The sequence below is a fragment of the Monodelphis domestica genome, chromosome 7 (genome assembly GCF_027887165.1).
Source record: "Monodelphis domestica isolate mMonDom1 chromosome 7, mMonDom1.pri, whole genome shotgun sequence".
Classification (NCBI taxonomy): domain Eukaryota; kingdom Metazoa; phylum Chordata; class Mammalia; order Didelphimorphia; family Didelphidae; genus Monodelphis; species Monodelphis domestica.
In genome coordinates, this window is record NC_077233.1 from 171,088,387 (window position 1) to 171,103,488 (window position 15,102).

The 15,102-nt window shown below is 50.7% G+C and overlaps 1 protein-coding gene across 7 annotated transcripts in view; it reads right to left on the reverse strand.

Moving 5' to 3' along the window:
- Positions 1–15,102, reverse strand: part of TLN1 (talin 1) — a 36,712-nt gene that overhangs the window by 822 nt on the left and 20,788 nt on the right. For all 7 annotated transcript variants that reach the window (XM_056806071.1, XM_056806067.1, XM_056806072.1 and 4 more), the window contains 34 exons: positions 14,775–14,891; positions 14,498–14,611; positions 14,031–14,165; positions 13,629–13,757; positions 13,333–13,435; positions 12,989–13,197; positions 12,455–12,574; positions 11,965–12,162; positions 11,555–11,694; positions 11,133–11,226; positions 10,874–10,963; positions 10,657–10,779; positions 9,730–9,873; positions 9,274–9,435; positions 8,896–9,036; positions 8,585–8,766; positions 8,333–8,465; positions 7,931–8,032; positions 7,680–7,850; positions 7,424–7,573; positions 7,216–7,317; positions 7,010–7,129; positions 5,601–5,747; positions 5,325–5,491; positions 4,927–5,110; positions 4,725–4,850; positions 4,526–4,642; positions 2,239–2,424; positions 2,005–2,112; positions 1,293–1,398; positions 927–1,051; positions 665–790; positions 487–549; positions 194–376 (listed from right to left, as the gene is read on the reverse strand). In XM_056806071.1, coding sequence (XP_056662049.1) covers positions 194–376; positions 487–549; positions 665–790; positions 927–1,051; positions 1,293–1,398; positions 2,005–2,112; positions 2,239–2,424; positions 4,526–4,642; positions 4,725–4,850; positions 4,927–5,110; positions 5,325–5,491; positions 5,601–5,747; positions 7,010–7,129; positions 7,216–7,317; positions 7,424–7,573; positions 7,680–7,850; positions 7,931–8,032; positions 8,333–8,465; positions 8,585–8,766; positions 8,896–9,036; positions 9,274–9,435; positions 9,730–9,873; positions 10,657–10,779; positions 10,874–10,963; positions 11,133–11,226; positions 11,555–11,694; positions 11,965–12,162; positions 12,455–12,574; positions 12,989–13,197; positions 13,333–13,435; positions 13,629–13,757; positions 14,031–14,165; positions 14,498–14,611; positions 14,775–14,891 — 4,617 coding nt within the window. The remainder of the gene's footprint in view (positions 1–193; positions 377–486; positions 550–664; positions 791–926; positions 1,052–1,292; positions 1,399–2,004; positions 2,113–2,238; positions 2,425–4,525; positions 4,643–4,724; positions 4,851–4,926; positions 5,111–5,324; positions 5,492–5,600; positions 5,748–7,009; positions 7,130–7,215; positions 7,318–7,423; positions 7,574–7,679; positions 7,851–7,930; positions 8,033–8,332; positions 8,466–8,584; positions 8,767–8,895; positions 9,037–9,273; positions 9,436–9,729; positions 9,874–10,656; positions 10,780–10,873; positions 10,964–11,132; positions 11,227–11,554; positions 11,695–11,964; positions 12,163–12,454; positions 12,575–12,988; positions 13,198–13,332; positions 13,436–13,628; positions 13,758–14,030; positions 14,166–14,497; positions 14,612–14,774; positions 14,892–15,102) is intronic.

Below are 15,102 nucleotides of genomic sequence, written 5' to 3' on the forward strand. Positions count from 1 at the left end.
AGAGACAGATCAAGGTGAGGATGGATCAGAGATGGGGTGGTCTGGGGGCAGTGGGGTATCCTACGTGTATACTGGTGGGGTAGAGGAGACCCATACACAGAGAATTGTCTTTTGGAGACAGTCCAGAGCAGGTAACCCAAGCAGCTGCCTATTGCTTCAGGGGGTGCAGGAGGAGGGCTTCAGGTGTTCTCACCTGTAGCCGCTTCATGGCCTCTGAATCCTGATCTGCCTTGACTTTGCAGGCGACGAGTAGCTGAGCCGTGGAGGCTGCCACTTGTTTGGCAGATGAGATGAGCTTCTCCTGACTGGCATGGCCCTGCACAGCTGCATTGGCTGCCTCACACAGATTGTTGGTGGCAGCAGCCACCATCCGGGCCTGGGATGGGCAGAGGAAGGGGAGTCAGATCCAGTACTGCCCCCTCATCTCCAGCACCCCTTCCCCAGAGTATAACTGCCCCCAAAGCCTTATGCATCTTGGGTACTCACAGCAGAAATGAGGCCCTGAGACCACTGCCCATCATCCAATGCATTGGCTGGGATGGCACCCACCTGTGGGGAAAGATGAAAGGGTGCCTGGTACTCTGCTCTGTCCAAGTCAGGTAGCAGAGTATGGATGATGACTATAACATATTCACCCACATTATGTCCTTCCATGAGACCTTACCTTCCCTTGAGCCACCAACTCCCTCTGGGCAGCAGATGCGGCCTTCACCAGGGCGCTGGTTGCTGCCGCGATGGATTTAGCTGCTTCTAGGATCTGCTCCTCAAAGTTCAGTGATTCATCTGCTTCCTGCAATGAATCAAGAGACGGGAGGGACACAAGATGGGGCTGAGTGTAATGGGGTAGGGGATGGGCTCAAGAGGGGAAGGAAGAGCCACAAAATGGTTGGTGATGGGGAAGGCTGGAGGTCCCAGGAGGAGCTGACCTTGGGCTTGGCCCTGGGCTTGAGCTGTTCCAGCTTCTTGGCTGCTGCCTCAATGGCTGCTGCAGCTCCCAGTAGTTCGTTTTCAGCAATGACCGTGGGGTCCTCAGGATCTACCCATTCCGTTCCTAGGAGAGTGGGATAGGTGAGGGCAAAGCAAGTGGTGCAGCAGCTTTGGGGGAACTGAACCCAGGCCACTGAGCTGTGGGACTGGGCTTGTGTGGAAAACTCAAAGCCTAGGTGATTTGGAACTTGATGGAAATCCATGTTTCTCTTTGGATATGAATGGCCTGATGTAGCCCGAGGAGAAGGGTGGCTAATGTTGAGCTGAGGATTGCTTCCTACCCTGACCCTGATGCCCTTCCTCACCCTTCATGGCCTCAGCAGCTTGGATGAGCTCGGTGACAGATCCAGCCACACGCTTGGAATGTCCTGTTAACTGCTGTTTCAGTTCTGGGCTCGGTTTCTGCAGGGTCTGTGGTGATGGTAGGGGAATCAGGTGACAGGTTCCAGGTCCTGCCCAACCAACTCTTCCCCCCTAAGAACTTCAGACCCTCTTGACAGACAAAAGAGCCCTCCCCACATCTCCCCCTCCTTATTCATTCTCCCCCAAACAGCACCCCCCACGCATCATGCTTCCTTCATGACATCAGATCACAGCACACCCTTCAACCATCATGCCCTCACATTCAATCCAGGCAGTGAGGTTAAGAGGCACTCACCGGCTGATAAAGAACAAGAAGAATGAAGAGAGAAGAAATGAATGAGAAGAATAAGAGGAATGGGGGAGGAAGAAATATGTATGTGTTGGGGCAGGGACGGTAACACAAGCAAATGAAGACGAGGAAGTAACAGATGAAAGTCTTGGGCTGGGAGGTCACAGAATGTGACACTCTAGAAACCACCAGGAATTCTTGCAGGATGGGTGGTTGGGGTTGTTTGCATAAGTAATGGAAAAGGCTATGATACTCAGGGGCAATGGGAGGGTGGGAGGGAGAAGGGCTGAGGGAGTACAGGGGCCTGAGCCAGTAGAGGGAACATGCAGAGGGGGTGGCCAGAGGCCCAGAACCTCTTCCCTCACCAGTAGCACGTGGTCCAGCAGTTCAAGGTAGCCATTGGCACACTCCCGGCCATAGTGCAAAGCCCGGAGTCGAACTTCAGGGGCCACCTCAGGGTGATAGGCAGCCTCCTATGTTCCCAGAGAAAAAACTGTCAGCATTAGGAATGTCTCAATGCCACTCCATTTATCCCTCTAGCCAGGACATCCTCCCTGAGCATCTTTCAATCTCCACTACCTCTTTCCTACCCAGCATACCTTGCAGGCCCGCAGCATGTCGGCTATGGCACGGCGACTCAGGTTGGCTGTAGCAATGACATCCTCCTGGCGACAGGAGTTGCCGGCAGCAACAGCTTTGGCAGTGGCCATGGTTATACCTTTGGTCATTCGTATGAAATCCTCTGGGGTAGAGGTCTTGGCAGGGGGTTCTGGGGAACAGAAAACCTGCAGGGAAGACAAAGTCATGAAAAGTGATGCAGCAGGATTCAGAGAGCCATCTAATCTTAGGCTACAGAGCTTAAAGAGACTATGATATGAAGGAAGAGCAACCAGCTCTTCTTACAAAGGAGTAAACTAAGAATGGGAAAGGGATGTGTCCAAGGTCAGAGAATCAAATAGCAGAACCAGGATTGAACTTCATCCTCCAAATTCACTCTTCTTGTCATTAGACTGGAATGAGAAATTGATGGATCAGTCATCAGGGCTTCTAGGGTACTTTTTGGTGCTGGGTATGTGGATTTATTCAACAACATTTACTAAGCATTAGTCAATTAACTATGACCTATCAAGAATTTATTCTGTTGCTGGGCACTGTGCTAGGCCCTGGGGGTGCAAATATAAAACAATCCCTACTCCAAGGGGGATTATATTTTGTTCAAATCTAAGATATAATGACGAATGGTCTCTGGTCATGAGGAAGTTAAATTCAATTAAGGAAGAGAAGACTTGCTATTGCTAATAATTCATAGCCTTCCCTGCTTAAAAAAAAAAAGTTTTTAGGTATTCTAGGAGATTGATTGTAGAGTGCCATAAAAAAAGTATCTAAAGGGAATAGGGAGGGGAGGGAGATAATAGGCAGAAATTTCATAGTTCACAGTTTATGCAAGTTTTTTACAGTTTACACCTGGTCCATCAGCTATTGGACATTTGCTTAAATACTATGTTCTTCAGGAGGCCTTTCCTGGTCTCCCCAGCTGGTAGTGCCTTTCCTCTTTGAGATTGCCTCCTATGATCTGGTATGTACCTAGTTATTTACATGGTGTCATTCCATCAGAATATAAATCCCTCGAGGGCAGGGACTATTCTTTACCTTTGTTTGTTATTTCCAGCAATTAGAACTCTGGGTAGTGGGTTTGGGCCTGGAGTGATGGATGCTCTTTTCAGGAGACAGAGGGGCATTTCAGGTGGAGAAAATGGCATGCACAGCACAAAGGCATAGGTGTGGGAGAGCCCTGGGTGTGTTTAGATAATGCTGAATCTGCTGCTCAGTTTATCTGGAGCCTAGTATCTGGGTAGTGCAGTAGAGGTAGATTTGGGCCATGTTCAGGGTCTTGAAAAGAAGGATGAAGTGGCAGGGCTTGATTTGGTAAGTACTGCGGAGCCAGGGAAGGCTTCTGAGCAGGGGAGTAATATGAACACTGATTTAGCAGCACTGGGCAAGAGGGTTATGGGCAGGTGGACCAGGATGAAGAAGGTCAGGGAGAGGCCCGGACAAGAGGGTGATCCAGGCTTGACTGGGCAGAAGGTGACAGCAGTAGGAATGAAAGGAAAAATGGGGACTTATCTGAGAAGCTTTGAAAGAAGAACCAAGAAGGCGTGGAAAATAGCCCCTCCTTCTCTGACCATTTTTCCTTTGTCATCATTGCTGGCTCATCTGTGTTTTTTAATATGTGTATATGCGCACACACATACCAAATGTCTGAATATACATGTGGACATGTGCCTCTGTGGTCACGTGTGTATACATGTGTATATACATATGGACATATATCCATATGTATATACATGTGCATTCTCCTTGTCTTTTTCCCTCTTCTCATATATAATCAAAGAGGCTCCTGCTGTGCCATGGAAACCAAAGGAGAAAGGCTTCAGGAGGGGCTGAGTGGACACAGTCACGTTTTCCAGATGATAAGGGACATGAGAACTGAGAAGGGCCCTGGATCTGGTCATGTGGGGGAGAAGAATGGTAGAGACAGAAAAGAGACTACAATATTAAAAAGTGAGTTTAGGGGACAGCTAAGGGGCTCAGTGGATTGAGAGCCAGGCCCAGAGATGGGAGGTCCTGGGTTCAAATCTGGTCTCATACACTTCTAGCTGTGTGACCCTGGACAAGTCACCTAATCCCCACTGCCTAGCCCATACCACTCTTCTGCCTGGGAACCAATACACAGTATTGATTCTAAGACAGAAGGTTAGACTTAAAAAAGTGAGTGTGGCAGTCTCAATTAGATGGTAATGAAGGGAAAGTGAATATTGCACACATCTGGATGGGCATTTCTGTGTGGCTGTGGGAGAAACAGGTTCACCTAATGAGTGCTCTCACCGCCAGCTCCTGCCGGATGTGCTCTGTGGTAGCCTCCAGAGCCCGGGTGCCCTTTGTGGCCTCGTCCTCTACAGCTTTTACAGTCTTGAGCAATGATGTCACATTGGTCACCATCACCTGGGAGAGTGAGGCATGGCATGAGTGTGAGGGCCCTGCCCTTCCTTCCATCTCCCTTTTACCACTGCCCTCTCCTACCCACCTTGGCAGAGTTCTTGAGCTGCCACACAGCGGGATCATCACCCACTTTGCCTGCTGCAGCCTTGGTGGCGCTGATGAGGTCCCCCAGAGCCTTGGCCACATCCTTAACTGCATTGATCAGCACCACCTGTGTGGAATGAGAGGCTATAGCTTGGAAATGGGGGGGTGTTTGGTTGGGGTCTGGGATGGGATTGGGTAGATACCTGGGTCTCAGGGTCCTCAGCACCCAGGCTGGCTGCACCTAGCTTAACCACATCAGCTAGGCGGGTAATGGTGCCCACAGAAGACTGGGCAGCCTGGGCCAGTTTCTCTTGGCTTGCAGCTGCATTCTGTACCAGGACCTTCGTATCCTCCACCAATGCCTTTGCAGTCTTGAGGATGCCCTCCCTGTGTGAAAAATACTAGTGAGCCCCTCAATGCTTCCTGTGGAGTTTATTCTGCCTTCTTTAGGTGCCCCCCACCTCCCGTTCCTATTCCCTCTCTCATTCCAGCTTCTTAGCCCTCCTTTTCTCTTGGTTTCCTCCAGATAGTTGTTTTCTCATAGAATGAGGCCCTTTGGCTCCTTCTCATTTTCCCGAACCATCTCAGCCCTCTTCCTCACCGATGATCAGCAAATGTCTCAGCACCCTCACGGTTGAGTGTCCCTGCTGTGGCAAACATGATGGTGGTATCGAGGTCGGCAATAATGCCAGACACCGCACTGGCTGCTGTGATGCAGGCCTGGGTGCCACGGTTTCCAGCTTGGAGTGCGGCCAGAACGTGGGAGACCTGAAAGGGTTGGGAGGAGAAAGGACATTGTCATCTGGTTTCTGATGGGCAGAGTGGTTGGCCTGGATGAGGTTACCACAGGATGTGACTCAGGGCTTGGAGAGGTTACCTTCTCAGACACACGTCGGGCACACTCCATCAGTTCTTTCCTGGTATAGGCATCACTGGGGCTACACTGCAGGGCTCCTGCCTTTGTGACCAGGGCTGCACAGCCATGGCCCAGCTCCTGCACACGGTGCTTGATATGGGCACCAATCTGTGAGCATATAGGACAGTGGCATTACAGGCAATGAATGGGCATCTCTTGGAGGTTATGAAGTTACTGGGTGGGTTATCTAAGATATACTGAGGTAGTCACATGGAAGTAAAAAGGAGCATGGGAAAACCTATATAAGGTACTGGGGGGGGTGATGGTGGTGGTGGTGGTGGTGGGGTGTCACAGAACAGTAACAATGGCTAACATATGGGGTCTATGGGAGCACAGAAACTATGTTTTGAGGTTTTAAAATAAATAAAAGAAAATCCAAACAACTCACGACATATATCTTCCTGGACACGTTATCTTATAGACAGGAAATACTTACATGAGAAAATGTACGGTGTTCATGAGCACACATATGAATGCGGAGTGCAGTATTATATGTGGATGGGGATGGGGAAGAAGACGACAATGATGTCATGGAGGGACTCTGAGTCCAAGCTAACCATAACTACTCACATTTATGCAGCATTTTTTAATGCTTACCAAGAGCTTTCCTCACAATAATCCTTTGAGGGAGGTAGTGAAAGGAAGCAGAGATCAGAGGTTATGGGATTTGCACAGTCACATGGCTACTAAGTGTCAGGGTTAGGATTCAAACACATATCTCCTAGGCCCAGTACTCTTCTAACTACACTCTCCTGATAAAAAGAGATGGCATCTAGGAAGGCAGTAGTGGGTGAAAGGGGGAACATTCAGTCCTAACCCAGGAGCTGGCTTGTGTGGCCGGGGCTGGACCAAGAAAACCAGTGAGGAAGGGAGGGCTATCAGAGGTTTCTAGCTTGGTAGGACTGAGATAAGCAAGCAGGAAAAAGTGAAAATCTGGGACAGATTTTTTGGGGAACAAGGTAGAGAAAGTCCAGGGCACAGAAGGGCATGGACAGATTCAGATGACGAGAGAAGGGACAAGAATCAAGAATTCTAAAAGTGAGATGAGCCCCAGGCTGGACTGTCTCCACTTTGTCCCAGTGGCTGAGGACCTGAGGATTCTAGGCATGTCCAGATCATTCTTTATTTGCAGCAAAAAGCATTCTTGTTGCCCTCATGATGACTGACCTGGGAGTATTTAGCTCCCCCCAAAAGGATGGGGGTATGCTTCAGAGGGGAAGCTCAAGTCCTTGTGTGGTAGCTAGAATGCCATGGAAGAAGCCCCAGCCTGCTGCTCTGGGTTGGGGGTGGTACAGGAGATGCATAGAGGGAGTGTAAAGAGAGGAAGAGGAGGGACTGTCACTTAGAGTCCCAGTGGTTATCCTGCTCACCTCCTCGTTTTCAGCAGCCATGGCTGCAGGCTTGGCTTGAAGGGCAAGGCGGCCATAATCACTGGTCAACTGGTTGGCCAGAGGGCCCAGTTCCTCTGGGCTGGTACTTGACTTGGTCACCTGGGGAAGGGGGAGGAGAAGTCATAGCAAAATATATTTCTCCCTGCTCCTTCCCCAGGCTCACCCCCAGGGTCTCCTGCACTCACCATCTCCTGTACGTTGACCGCAATGGCTTTGGCTGTTCGTACCATGGTCGTCTGGTAATCCACAAAGGAACCATCTGGCTCTCCCATTGGTCCTTCATCCAGCTGGGATAGGGGGAGAGAACAGGAGAGTTTCAGACCTTGCCTTTGGCTGGGCCAGGAAACAAGACTAGTTCAGGCTGGGTGCCCTACACTCCACCAATGCAGGTACCTGGTTGATTGCCTGAGTGATGGAATCCACCATGCCCCCCACCACACCGGCGGCACTGGCTGCCTCATTGAGGGTGGCTGTCAGGTCTTCCACGGCTTCTGTTACCATTTGCACAGCCTCTTCTAGAGCCTCCTGAGTATGGGCTGCTTGCTATTTGGGATTAGAAAGGGAAAAAACAGAGGGGTAAGTGGTGAGAAGGGTCCTTCTACTTCCTCAAGGTCCCCCTGTCCTCATCCCCTCTTCTTCTTCTACATACCTTGGGGTTGCCCCCTGCCTCTTTGGCAGTGTAGAGCAGCTGGAGGGCAGACTCTGCCAGGGTCTTGGTCTGGTCTAACAGTGCCATCTGCTGGGGGTGGCTTAGAGTCTTGGAGGCAGCACCTACAGCAGCCAGGGTGAGTGGCTCGAAGTACTGGGCCATCTGGGACACCTGAGACAGGGTGGGGCTAGGGGTCAGCCTGGACAGGGAAGATCCCAGGAGCCTTCCCTTGACTCCCACTCCCCAGGTACCTTGTGCCCCAGCTGGGAGGCCTCAGCTCGGGCAGCACTGGCCAGCGGCTCAATGAGGTGGGAGATCTCTTGTACTGCAGTCAGCATCTGAGTGTGCAAGGCCTGAAAAGGAAAGGCCCGGCAACTTTAGCATTTACTACTGGTCCAGCTCAGGGAGAAAGATGGATGATCCTGTCCTCTAAAGGGGATGGATGGAGAGAACTTGGGTTGAGGCTGGGAAGAAGACCCAAAATTTTGGTTTCTTGGAGGGTCTCAGACCCTGACCCCCCAGGTCTGTACTGACTTCTACTCTCCCCCTTCTACTGGACTTGCCCCTTCTTTTTGTCCCATTCACCTTCCTCCCAGCCTCCTCTCCTCTGGGTGCCATGTTGACACCTCACATCATGGCTAGCTCTAACTTACCTCTTGCGAGATGCCCTCTCGAGGCGCAAGTTGCTGGCTGACAGCAGCAAGGGAGGCCTGGTCCAGATCACGAAGACAGCTATTCAAGGCTGCAATGGCTGCCTCACACTCCCGCTGGCCTGGAGCCTTATCCCTGGGAAGGCCATGTCCTCTCAAGTCATTCCCTTCCTCATTTCCACATTCCCACAACAGGTCACTACATTCTTTGGGGCACCAATGGAGCACCTCCTCTTTCCCCCACAGTGATCCTACCTCATACTGGTGATGAGTTTCTTGATGGAATCAGAGACCGTACGAGAGTGTCCAGCCAGTACTGACCAGCGAGGGGGGTCTCGAGGATTGACTGCTAGAGCCCTGGCTGTCTGGATCAGTCCCCCAGCACTCTCTAACATCGTTTTAGCTGAGACCACTATGGGCTCCATGGCAGCTCGACCCTGGGAGAAAGGAGAGGATGGTTAGAGAACTAGAAAGCAATATGCTCAGGCAAAAAGGTGAGTGAATCCTAGGAGGCCGCCTGCCCAGCTCTTTCCCACCCTAATGCCTCTCTCTTCTCCCCATCTTACCTCAGGGCTGATTTGGGCAGGAATGCTAGAGAACTCAGGGTTGGCTGCAAAGGCACTCAGGTTGTCCACAGCCTCCAGCAGGGGGGCTGTGGCTGCTCGGCACTGGGCCCGATTCTCCTCAGTGAAAGCCCCATCCAGTGCCTGAGGGAGGTGAAGGCAGAGTTTGGGGCATTAGAACAAGGCATACAAAGTCTATAATCTTCCCCATCTTAAAGGACTTTTGGGACAGGTGGGACTGGCTGAGAGGGGAAGTTAGGAAAAATGGCACAGATGTTCTGAGTCTGGTGATGGCAAAGAGTAAATAGGAAGAGGAGGCAGAGAAAGGAGACTGGGTGGGGACCAAGGGAGGAGGCCTGGGAAGGATATGGCTGTGAAAACCTTGATGGTCTTGACAAGGTTGGCAGTGCTGTTGGCCACCTCCTTGGCTGATTGGACAAATTGGCGCTTGGCTGTAGGGTTGGCTGTGCGGGCTGAGGCCAGACGGCAGCTGTTACACAGTGCAGAGGTGTGTTTAGCCACTATGGTGGCTGCGGAGAGCACCTGGGGACACAGACATCCATAGAGAAGGCATAAAGAACAAGGAATTGGAGGATCTTGGAAATGACTGAGTCTACCCCCTTCAGTTTACAAAGAAGGAAAGTGAGCTTTCAGAAGTAATATGACTTGCACAAGATCTAACAGATAATTAGGGCAAGAAATGGAACTGGGGTTTTCTTCCTCCTTGGCTCCTTCTTTTGCTTGGCCTGTGCTGCCCTATTCTTCCTATGGGTTATCATCCTTAGGGCCAACACCCACCTTCCTGCCTGCTTGCCACCAGCGTACTTCCCAAGTTACCTGGGCCTGAGTGCATCCTGGCTCCCCTAAACTCTGACAGGCCATCTGAATTGCCTGGTTGGCTCTGGCAAACTGGGTGGGCTCCACCAGCCCCTGCTGTCCCGCCTGGCTATTGGGGTCTGAGATGCCAACCAGGTATGCAGCCTGGGGGGGGTAGAAAGGCAAAGAAAGGTTAGAGGATAATGAGTGAACAATGAAAGGAGAGGGGGGAAAATGAGAATGCAGAAGGGTGGGAGTGAAAGACAATTAAGTAATTAATTAATTGTCTTCAGGATTCTCTTCAAAGGGACTTTAATAGCAACTGAGTTTCCAGGAGCAGGAAGGATGAATGACTTGACTGCAGAAGCAAATTCTGTCTCAAAGTGAAGCAGCCATGATACTTAGGGTGCCAAAGGAAAGGTCCAGAGGGAAGCATGTCACCATTTTTCACACTGAACCCTTGTTTACATCAAGGCCAAGCAATGATTGGTAAGAGTGGAAATGTAATCAAGAAATTACTGCAATGATGTGCTCAAATTTCTTTTCAAATCAGTCTGCATTATATCCATTTGGATATTCTGCGCAAACAACCATGACTGCTGTAACTTTAATGAAGAGTTACATTTTTATGTGTTGGGGGGGGGGGGGGGAGTAGTATCTGCCCCCAGAGTCTGTGAGTCTATGGAACTCTGGATATGGTTGGGAGCTGCTGAGCTCTTTGGTTCATAAAGATCCAATTCAAGGGGAAACTAATACTTGGGTAAAAACAAATCTTTGGGATGACTGTGTCAACTCCAACCTTACTATGATGGCTGGGGAATGTCCCAGGGTGCCAGTTTTCTGTTGGGCCCTTGGGTACTGGGGGTGCGGGGGGATTTGGGTAGCAGGCTGGGCAAGGGACCTTGGCCTGGCTCCAGGACCCCATATGGCTGGGATAGGGAAGGTTACCTGAGCAGCTGCCTCTGTGAAGCCACAGAGAGCTTTGGAGGCTGTGCGGATGGCCTCTCCAAACTCAGGTAGGTTGCTGTTCTTTGCATTTTGAGAAATTCCAGTCATGGCCTCACCCAAGACCTAGGGAACATGTATCAGATCCAAATGTCAGAGAACAGACAGGGTAGGTCCTAACTCCTGGCCCATTTCTTCTCCTGGGTCCTTTCCCACATACCTTAGAGTTCTCCATGACGCTGTCTAGGCAGCCAAAGTAGGACATGTCATTAATGGGCTGGGCTGGGTTTTCCAGGAGCTCTCGTACAGTCTGGAGTGGGGCAGGAAGAGAAACAGTGGCATGTGAGAGCCTTAACTTCTTTAACCCGTTCTCTATTTCATTTTCACTTTAAACCTCAGTATCCTCAACTCCCTATACCCCAAAAAACACCCCCTTTTTTCCCCCAAACACTTGACCCATATCCATTGGCAGTCTTTACCTCCAGCTCCCGAAGGGCATTGTCACACTCTTTCTGGCCTGGTGCCTGCTGGGTACACATGGTGATGAGCTGGTTGATGCTATCTGTGACAGCCCTTTGAAGGGGAGAGGGAAGTGTAGAAATCATTCCTATACTTCCCCAATGCAGGAATTCCTAGTTCACTTCCCCAATGCAGGAATTCTTAGTTCACTTCCACCTGGTTCATTCATTTGCTTTTTATACCCTGTGAGCAAGACTTCTTTTGTGAATCCACTTTCTTCCTCCTCCATTCCAAGGGATAAATAAGGCTGGTTCTGATCTCTCCTCTTAAGCCTTGCCTGTCCTTCCACCAGATTTTAGCTCGATCTAGACTTCTCTGACCCACCACCACATTCACATCCAATGTTGACCCTACCCACCCCTCTCTGTTCATTCTTTCTCACCGGGCAGCTGCAGCCAGCTGGCTCTTAAGGTTAGGGGCAGCAGGGTCTGTGGATAAGGCCTTAGCTGCCAATAGTAGTTTGCTTGATGACATGGAAATGCCCTTCAGGTTGGATACCACTTGGGCCTGGTCCTCTTGGCTCTGCCCAAAGATTGAAAGAGAAGGGGGAGTGTCATGTGTCTTCTGGCCCTATCCCTTCCTTTATGGGGGAAGTGTAGGAATGTGTAAGGTATGCATAGGGGGTTTCTTGGGGAACTGAGGGCACAGGTATATAAGGCACGGGGAGCAGCAACCTATCTCCCATAGGTATTTCTATTCAGACATTTCCCTCCCATCCTATGGTCATTCAGGTGTCTTCTCTATCCCAGAGAAAATTGTGGTGCCAGTCATTATATCCTTTCATTTCCGTACCGGAGCTTGTCCAGCCATTTCCACGCCTGCCTCCAAGAAGGTGCTGAAGTCTTGTCCAAAGCGGCCAGAGGCTCGAGCCAGATCCTGGGGGGTCCCTCTGGAGGCCTGTACCAACTCTGTGGCTGCTTGGTTCAGTCCAGCAGCTGCTTCATTCAGTCGGCTCTGAGCCTCTTGAAATGTCCCAGTGCTTGGGGGAAGCTGGAGGGGGACATAAAGAATGTCAAAGGGGTTGGGGAATGAAAGGTGGGTTGGGGAAAGGTGAACTGGGGAGTCCAAAGAGAGAGAACTTAAAGAAAATAAGGGAAGAAATGATGGGCAAGAGGTGATTACATCTCATTGGAGAGAAGCTGGGGCAAGTTGGAGGGAGATGAAATGGGGCTTGAAGGCAGAAAGGAAAGATGGAGGCCTTGGGGAGGAAAAGGAGCCTCAGTGTACTGGAGGCTTGGGGCCTATCAGCCTCTCTGTTCCCCAACCCAATTCCCCTCCTCACTGAGTCACTCAGCAGGCGCTTGCTGGCATCTCCAACGGCTCTCAGGGCATTGTCCACATCACGCTGGCCTGGTAAGCAGCTGACACAACGGTTAAGAGCCTGGGTCACTGCTTTTGCCACCTGAAGGAGGAGAGATTATTGTGACAATACCCTAGGGACTTCTGAGCAGGTAAGGAGCTCTAGAGAGAAAGAAACTGGAGTTAGATTAATCAAATGGTATTAAAGAAACTGCCCTAAACTTGGGAGAGAACCAAACCAATGTTACTCTATAGTACTTAGCCAGACCCTGGCCATCCATAGTTTGACAAATACCAAAAATGTGGACAAATGGGAGTCAGTTCATTGGAGGACCAGTTCCTCACTAAATAGACTAGGGAAGCTGTCCACTGGTTTATCTGTCTGAGAGTTCAGTCATAGGGAGAAGGAGGGGCTACAGATGCTTCTAATTTCAAAAGGATAGGCCTATATCTATATGAGTAAGGAAGGAGTTGGCCAGTAACCTACAGGGATGGATGCCCATGCCCTGTGCCTAACCTGGGCCAAACGCTGCTGGCTCTCAGGGTCCCTAGGCCGACTCGCTGCCTTCTTGGCCTCATCAATAAGACTGCTGGCCTTGTCCAGGACATCACTGGCTGTGTCAAGCACTGCTGCCTGTACTGCGGGTTCTGATGTCAAGGCTGCCACACCTCTTGCTGCTTGGGCCAGTGCCCGTAGTCCTCCTGCCACATCTCGAGCTGCTATACCTAGAAGGAGAAGATATAGGATCTGTGCCAGGACCCTGGCTTCTCCCTTTGTTCTTCACTGATCCACTCTCACATAGCCATGTAGCTCTTATTTTCTCTCATCATTACTTTCCTTGATCACTCCTATACCCATACCTGCATAGTTCTCATTGCCCTGGGCTACCTCCCCCAGGAGTTGGGCAATAGAGGAGCTCACAGCCTTGGTACTGTTCCCTAGGTCCTGTGCACATTTCTCCATCTGGAAGAGAGAGATTGAGAAGACTCAAGGGGACTCTGTGGTCTCCAAGACAAGGGGAACTGGAGAGTTGCCTGGGGGTGGGGGAAGGTCAGAACTGGAAGTATGATCTGAAAGATTTGAGAGGAAATTGAGGGTCCAATTTGAGGATCTGGGACTTGGAGCATAATTTAGTTTATGATGTAGTAGTCCTCACCGTCTCTCCAGGTAGGGGTTTGAGTTTGCCATCTCTAGCTGCTGCCTTTACTTCTTGCAGGTCACGCTCCAGGCTCTGTACCAGGCTCAATGCAGAGTCCATTTCCAGGGGACCACATGCCTCCTGAGCCTACAAAAGGAGTGATTATGGGTGAAGGGAGAGGGTTATTGTGGGGGTAAACTGTCAGATATTGGGGAAGATGCCCACTGAAGCCTCGAAATACTCTCCCCCATCCTCCTATTTTATCTTTCTTACTCCCCTTGACCTTAACCCTGCAATAAAATCTCCAGGTCCCCAGTTTTCTCTATTTTGAATCTTACACATCTCAGCATTTCCCCAACATCACCAAGTCTTCTCTATTTCTTCCCCCAGCATGCACAATGTTCCGAATCCCTGTCATACCTTCTGGGCAGCGGTACGGAGCTCAGCTAGGGCAGTGCCAAGGGTCTTGGCACACTGACTCAGCTGCATGGCTGATGCCTGGTCCTGAATTGTGGGGACTGAAGCCTTTGCTGCTGCTACCATCTTTCCTCCAGGCTAGGGGCAGGAGAGAAATAAAGGGGATACAATGGGACCGAAGATACTCTTCTCTTCAGGGGTGGGGTAGGGGAGGCACTGAGGACACCATCTTCATGGGGGAAAGGACCTAGAGTAAGGATACCATCTTTCTCTGGGGTAGGGGCGCCAGTATTACATAATGGAAAACACACAGAGTAAGCTTTGAATTTCCTTAAAGGAGAGGCACAATTTTTTGAAGGGAGTATATAGCTAGTGGTTCTAGGGAGGTTTGGGTCTCAGGTCTCTAGGGGCAAGAGGAAAGGGAGAGTACTTGGCATGCTGTGGAACAACAAGGAGAGACAATTCCATACCTGTAGGAAGCTCTGGCTGGCAGCAATGAGGGCAAGTTGGGCACTGGGGCTGTCAGGCTGGGCTTGGCTTCCTCGGACGCCCTGCACCAGCAGTGGGATCTGCTCGGCCACAGCCTGGGGGGTGGGGATAGGGTAGGGACAAGAGAATTTCATCAATCCTATTTCCCTCTGAGTGAGGCAGGTTAGGAGACTATTGTAGCCCTCTCATTTCAGATGGGGCACAAGGAGACCACCCTTTGTCCCTTTTCCTATTCCCCAAGGCTTGTTGGGGTCTCACCTTGCAGCTCTGCACAAGCAGAGGCTGGGGGCCTGCAGGGGCCTTGGGGGCAGAGGCTGCATGCTGAGCTGCGGCAATGGTCTGGGTAGCTGAGGCTGCAGCCTGTTTGGCTGCATGCTGCAGGGAGAAAGCAGTTCAGATGAGTACCTTCTGGTGACATTCCCATTAACCTCCCATCAATCTATCTTGTTATGTGCCTCTTCTCTCTCAGGGACCACTGTTGGTATCTCCAAACACCTCATGTTTTCCTCTTTTGCCTCCTCTTTTGTTCAAGTTCTCCTTTTTTCTTTTGCTCTCTTTCCTTATTTCTTCCCCTATCTCTCATGCC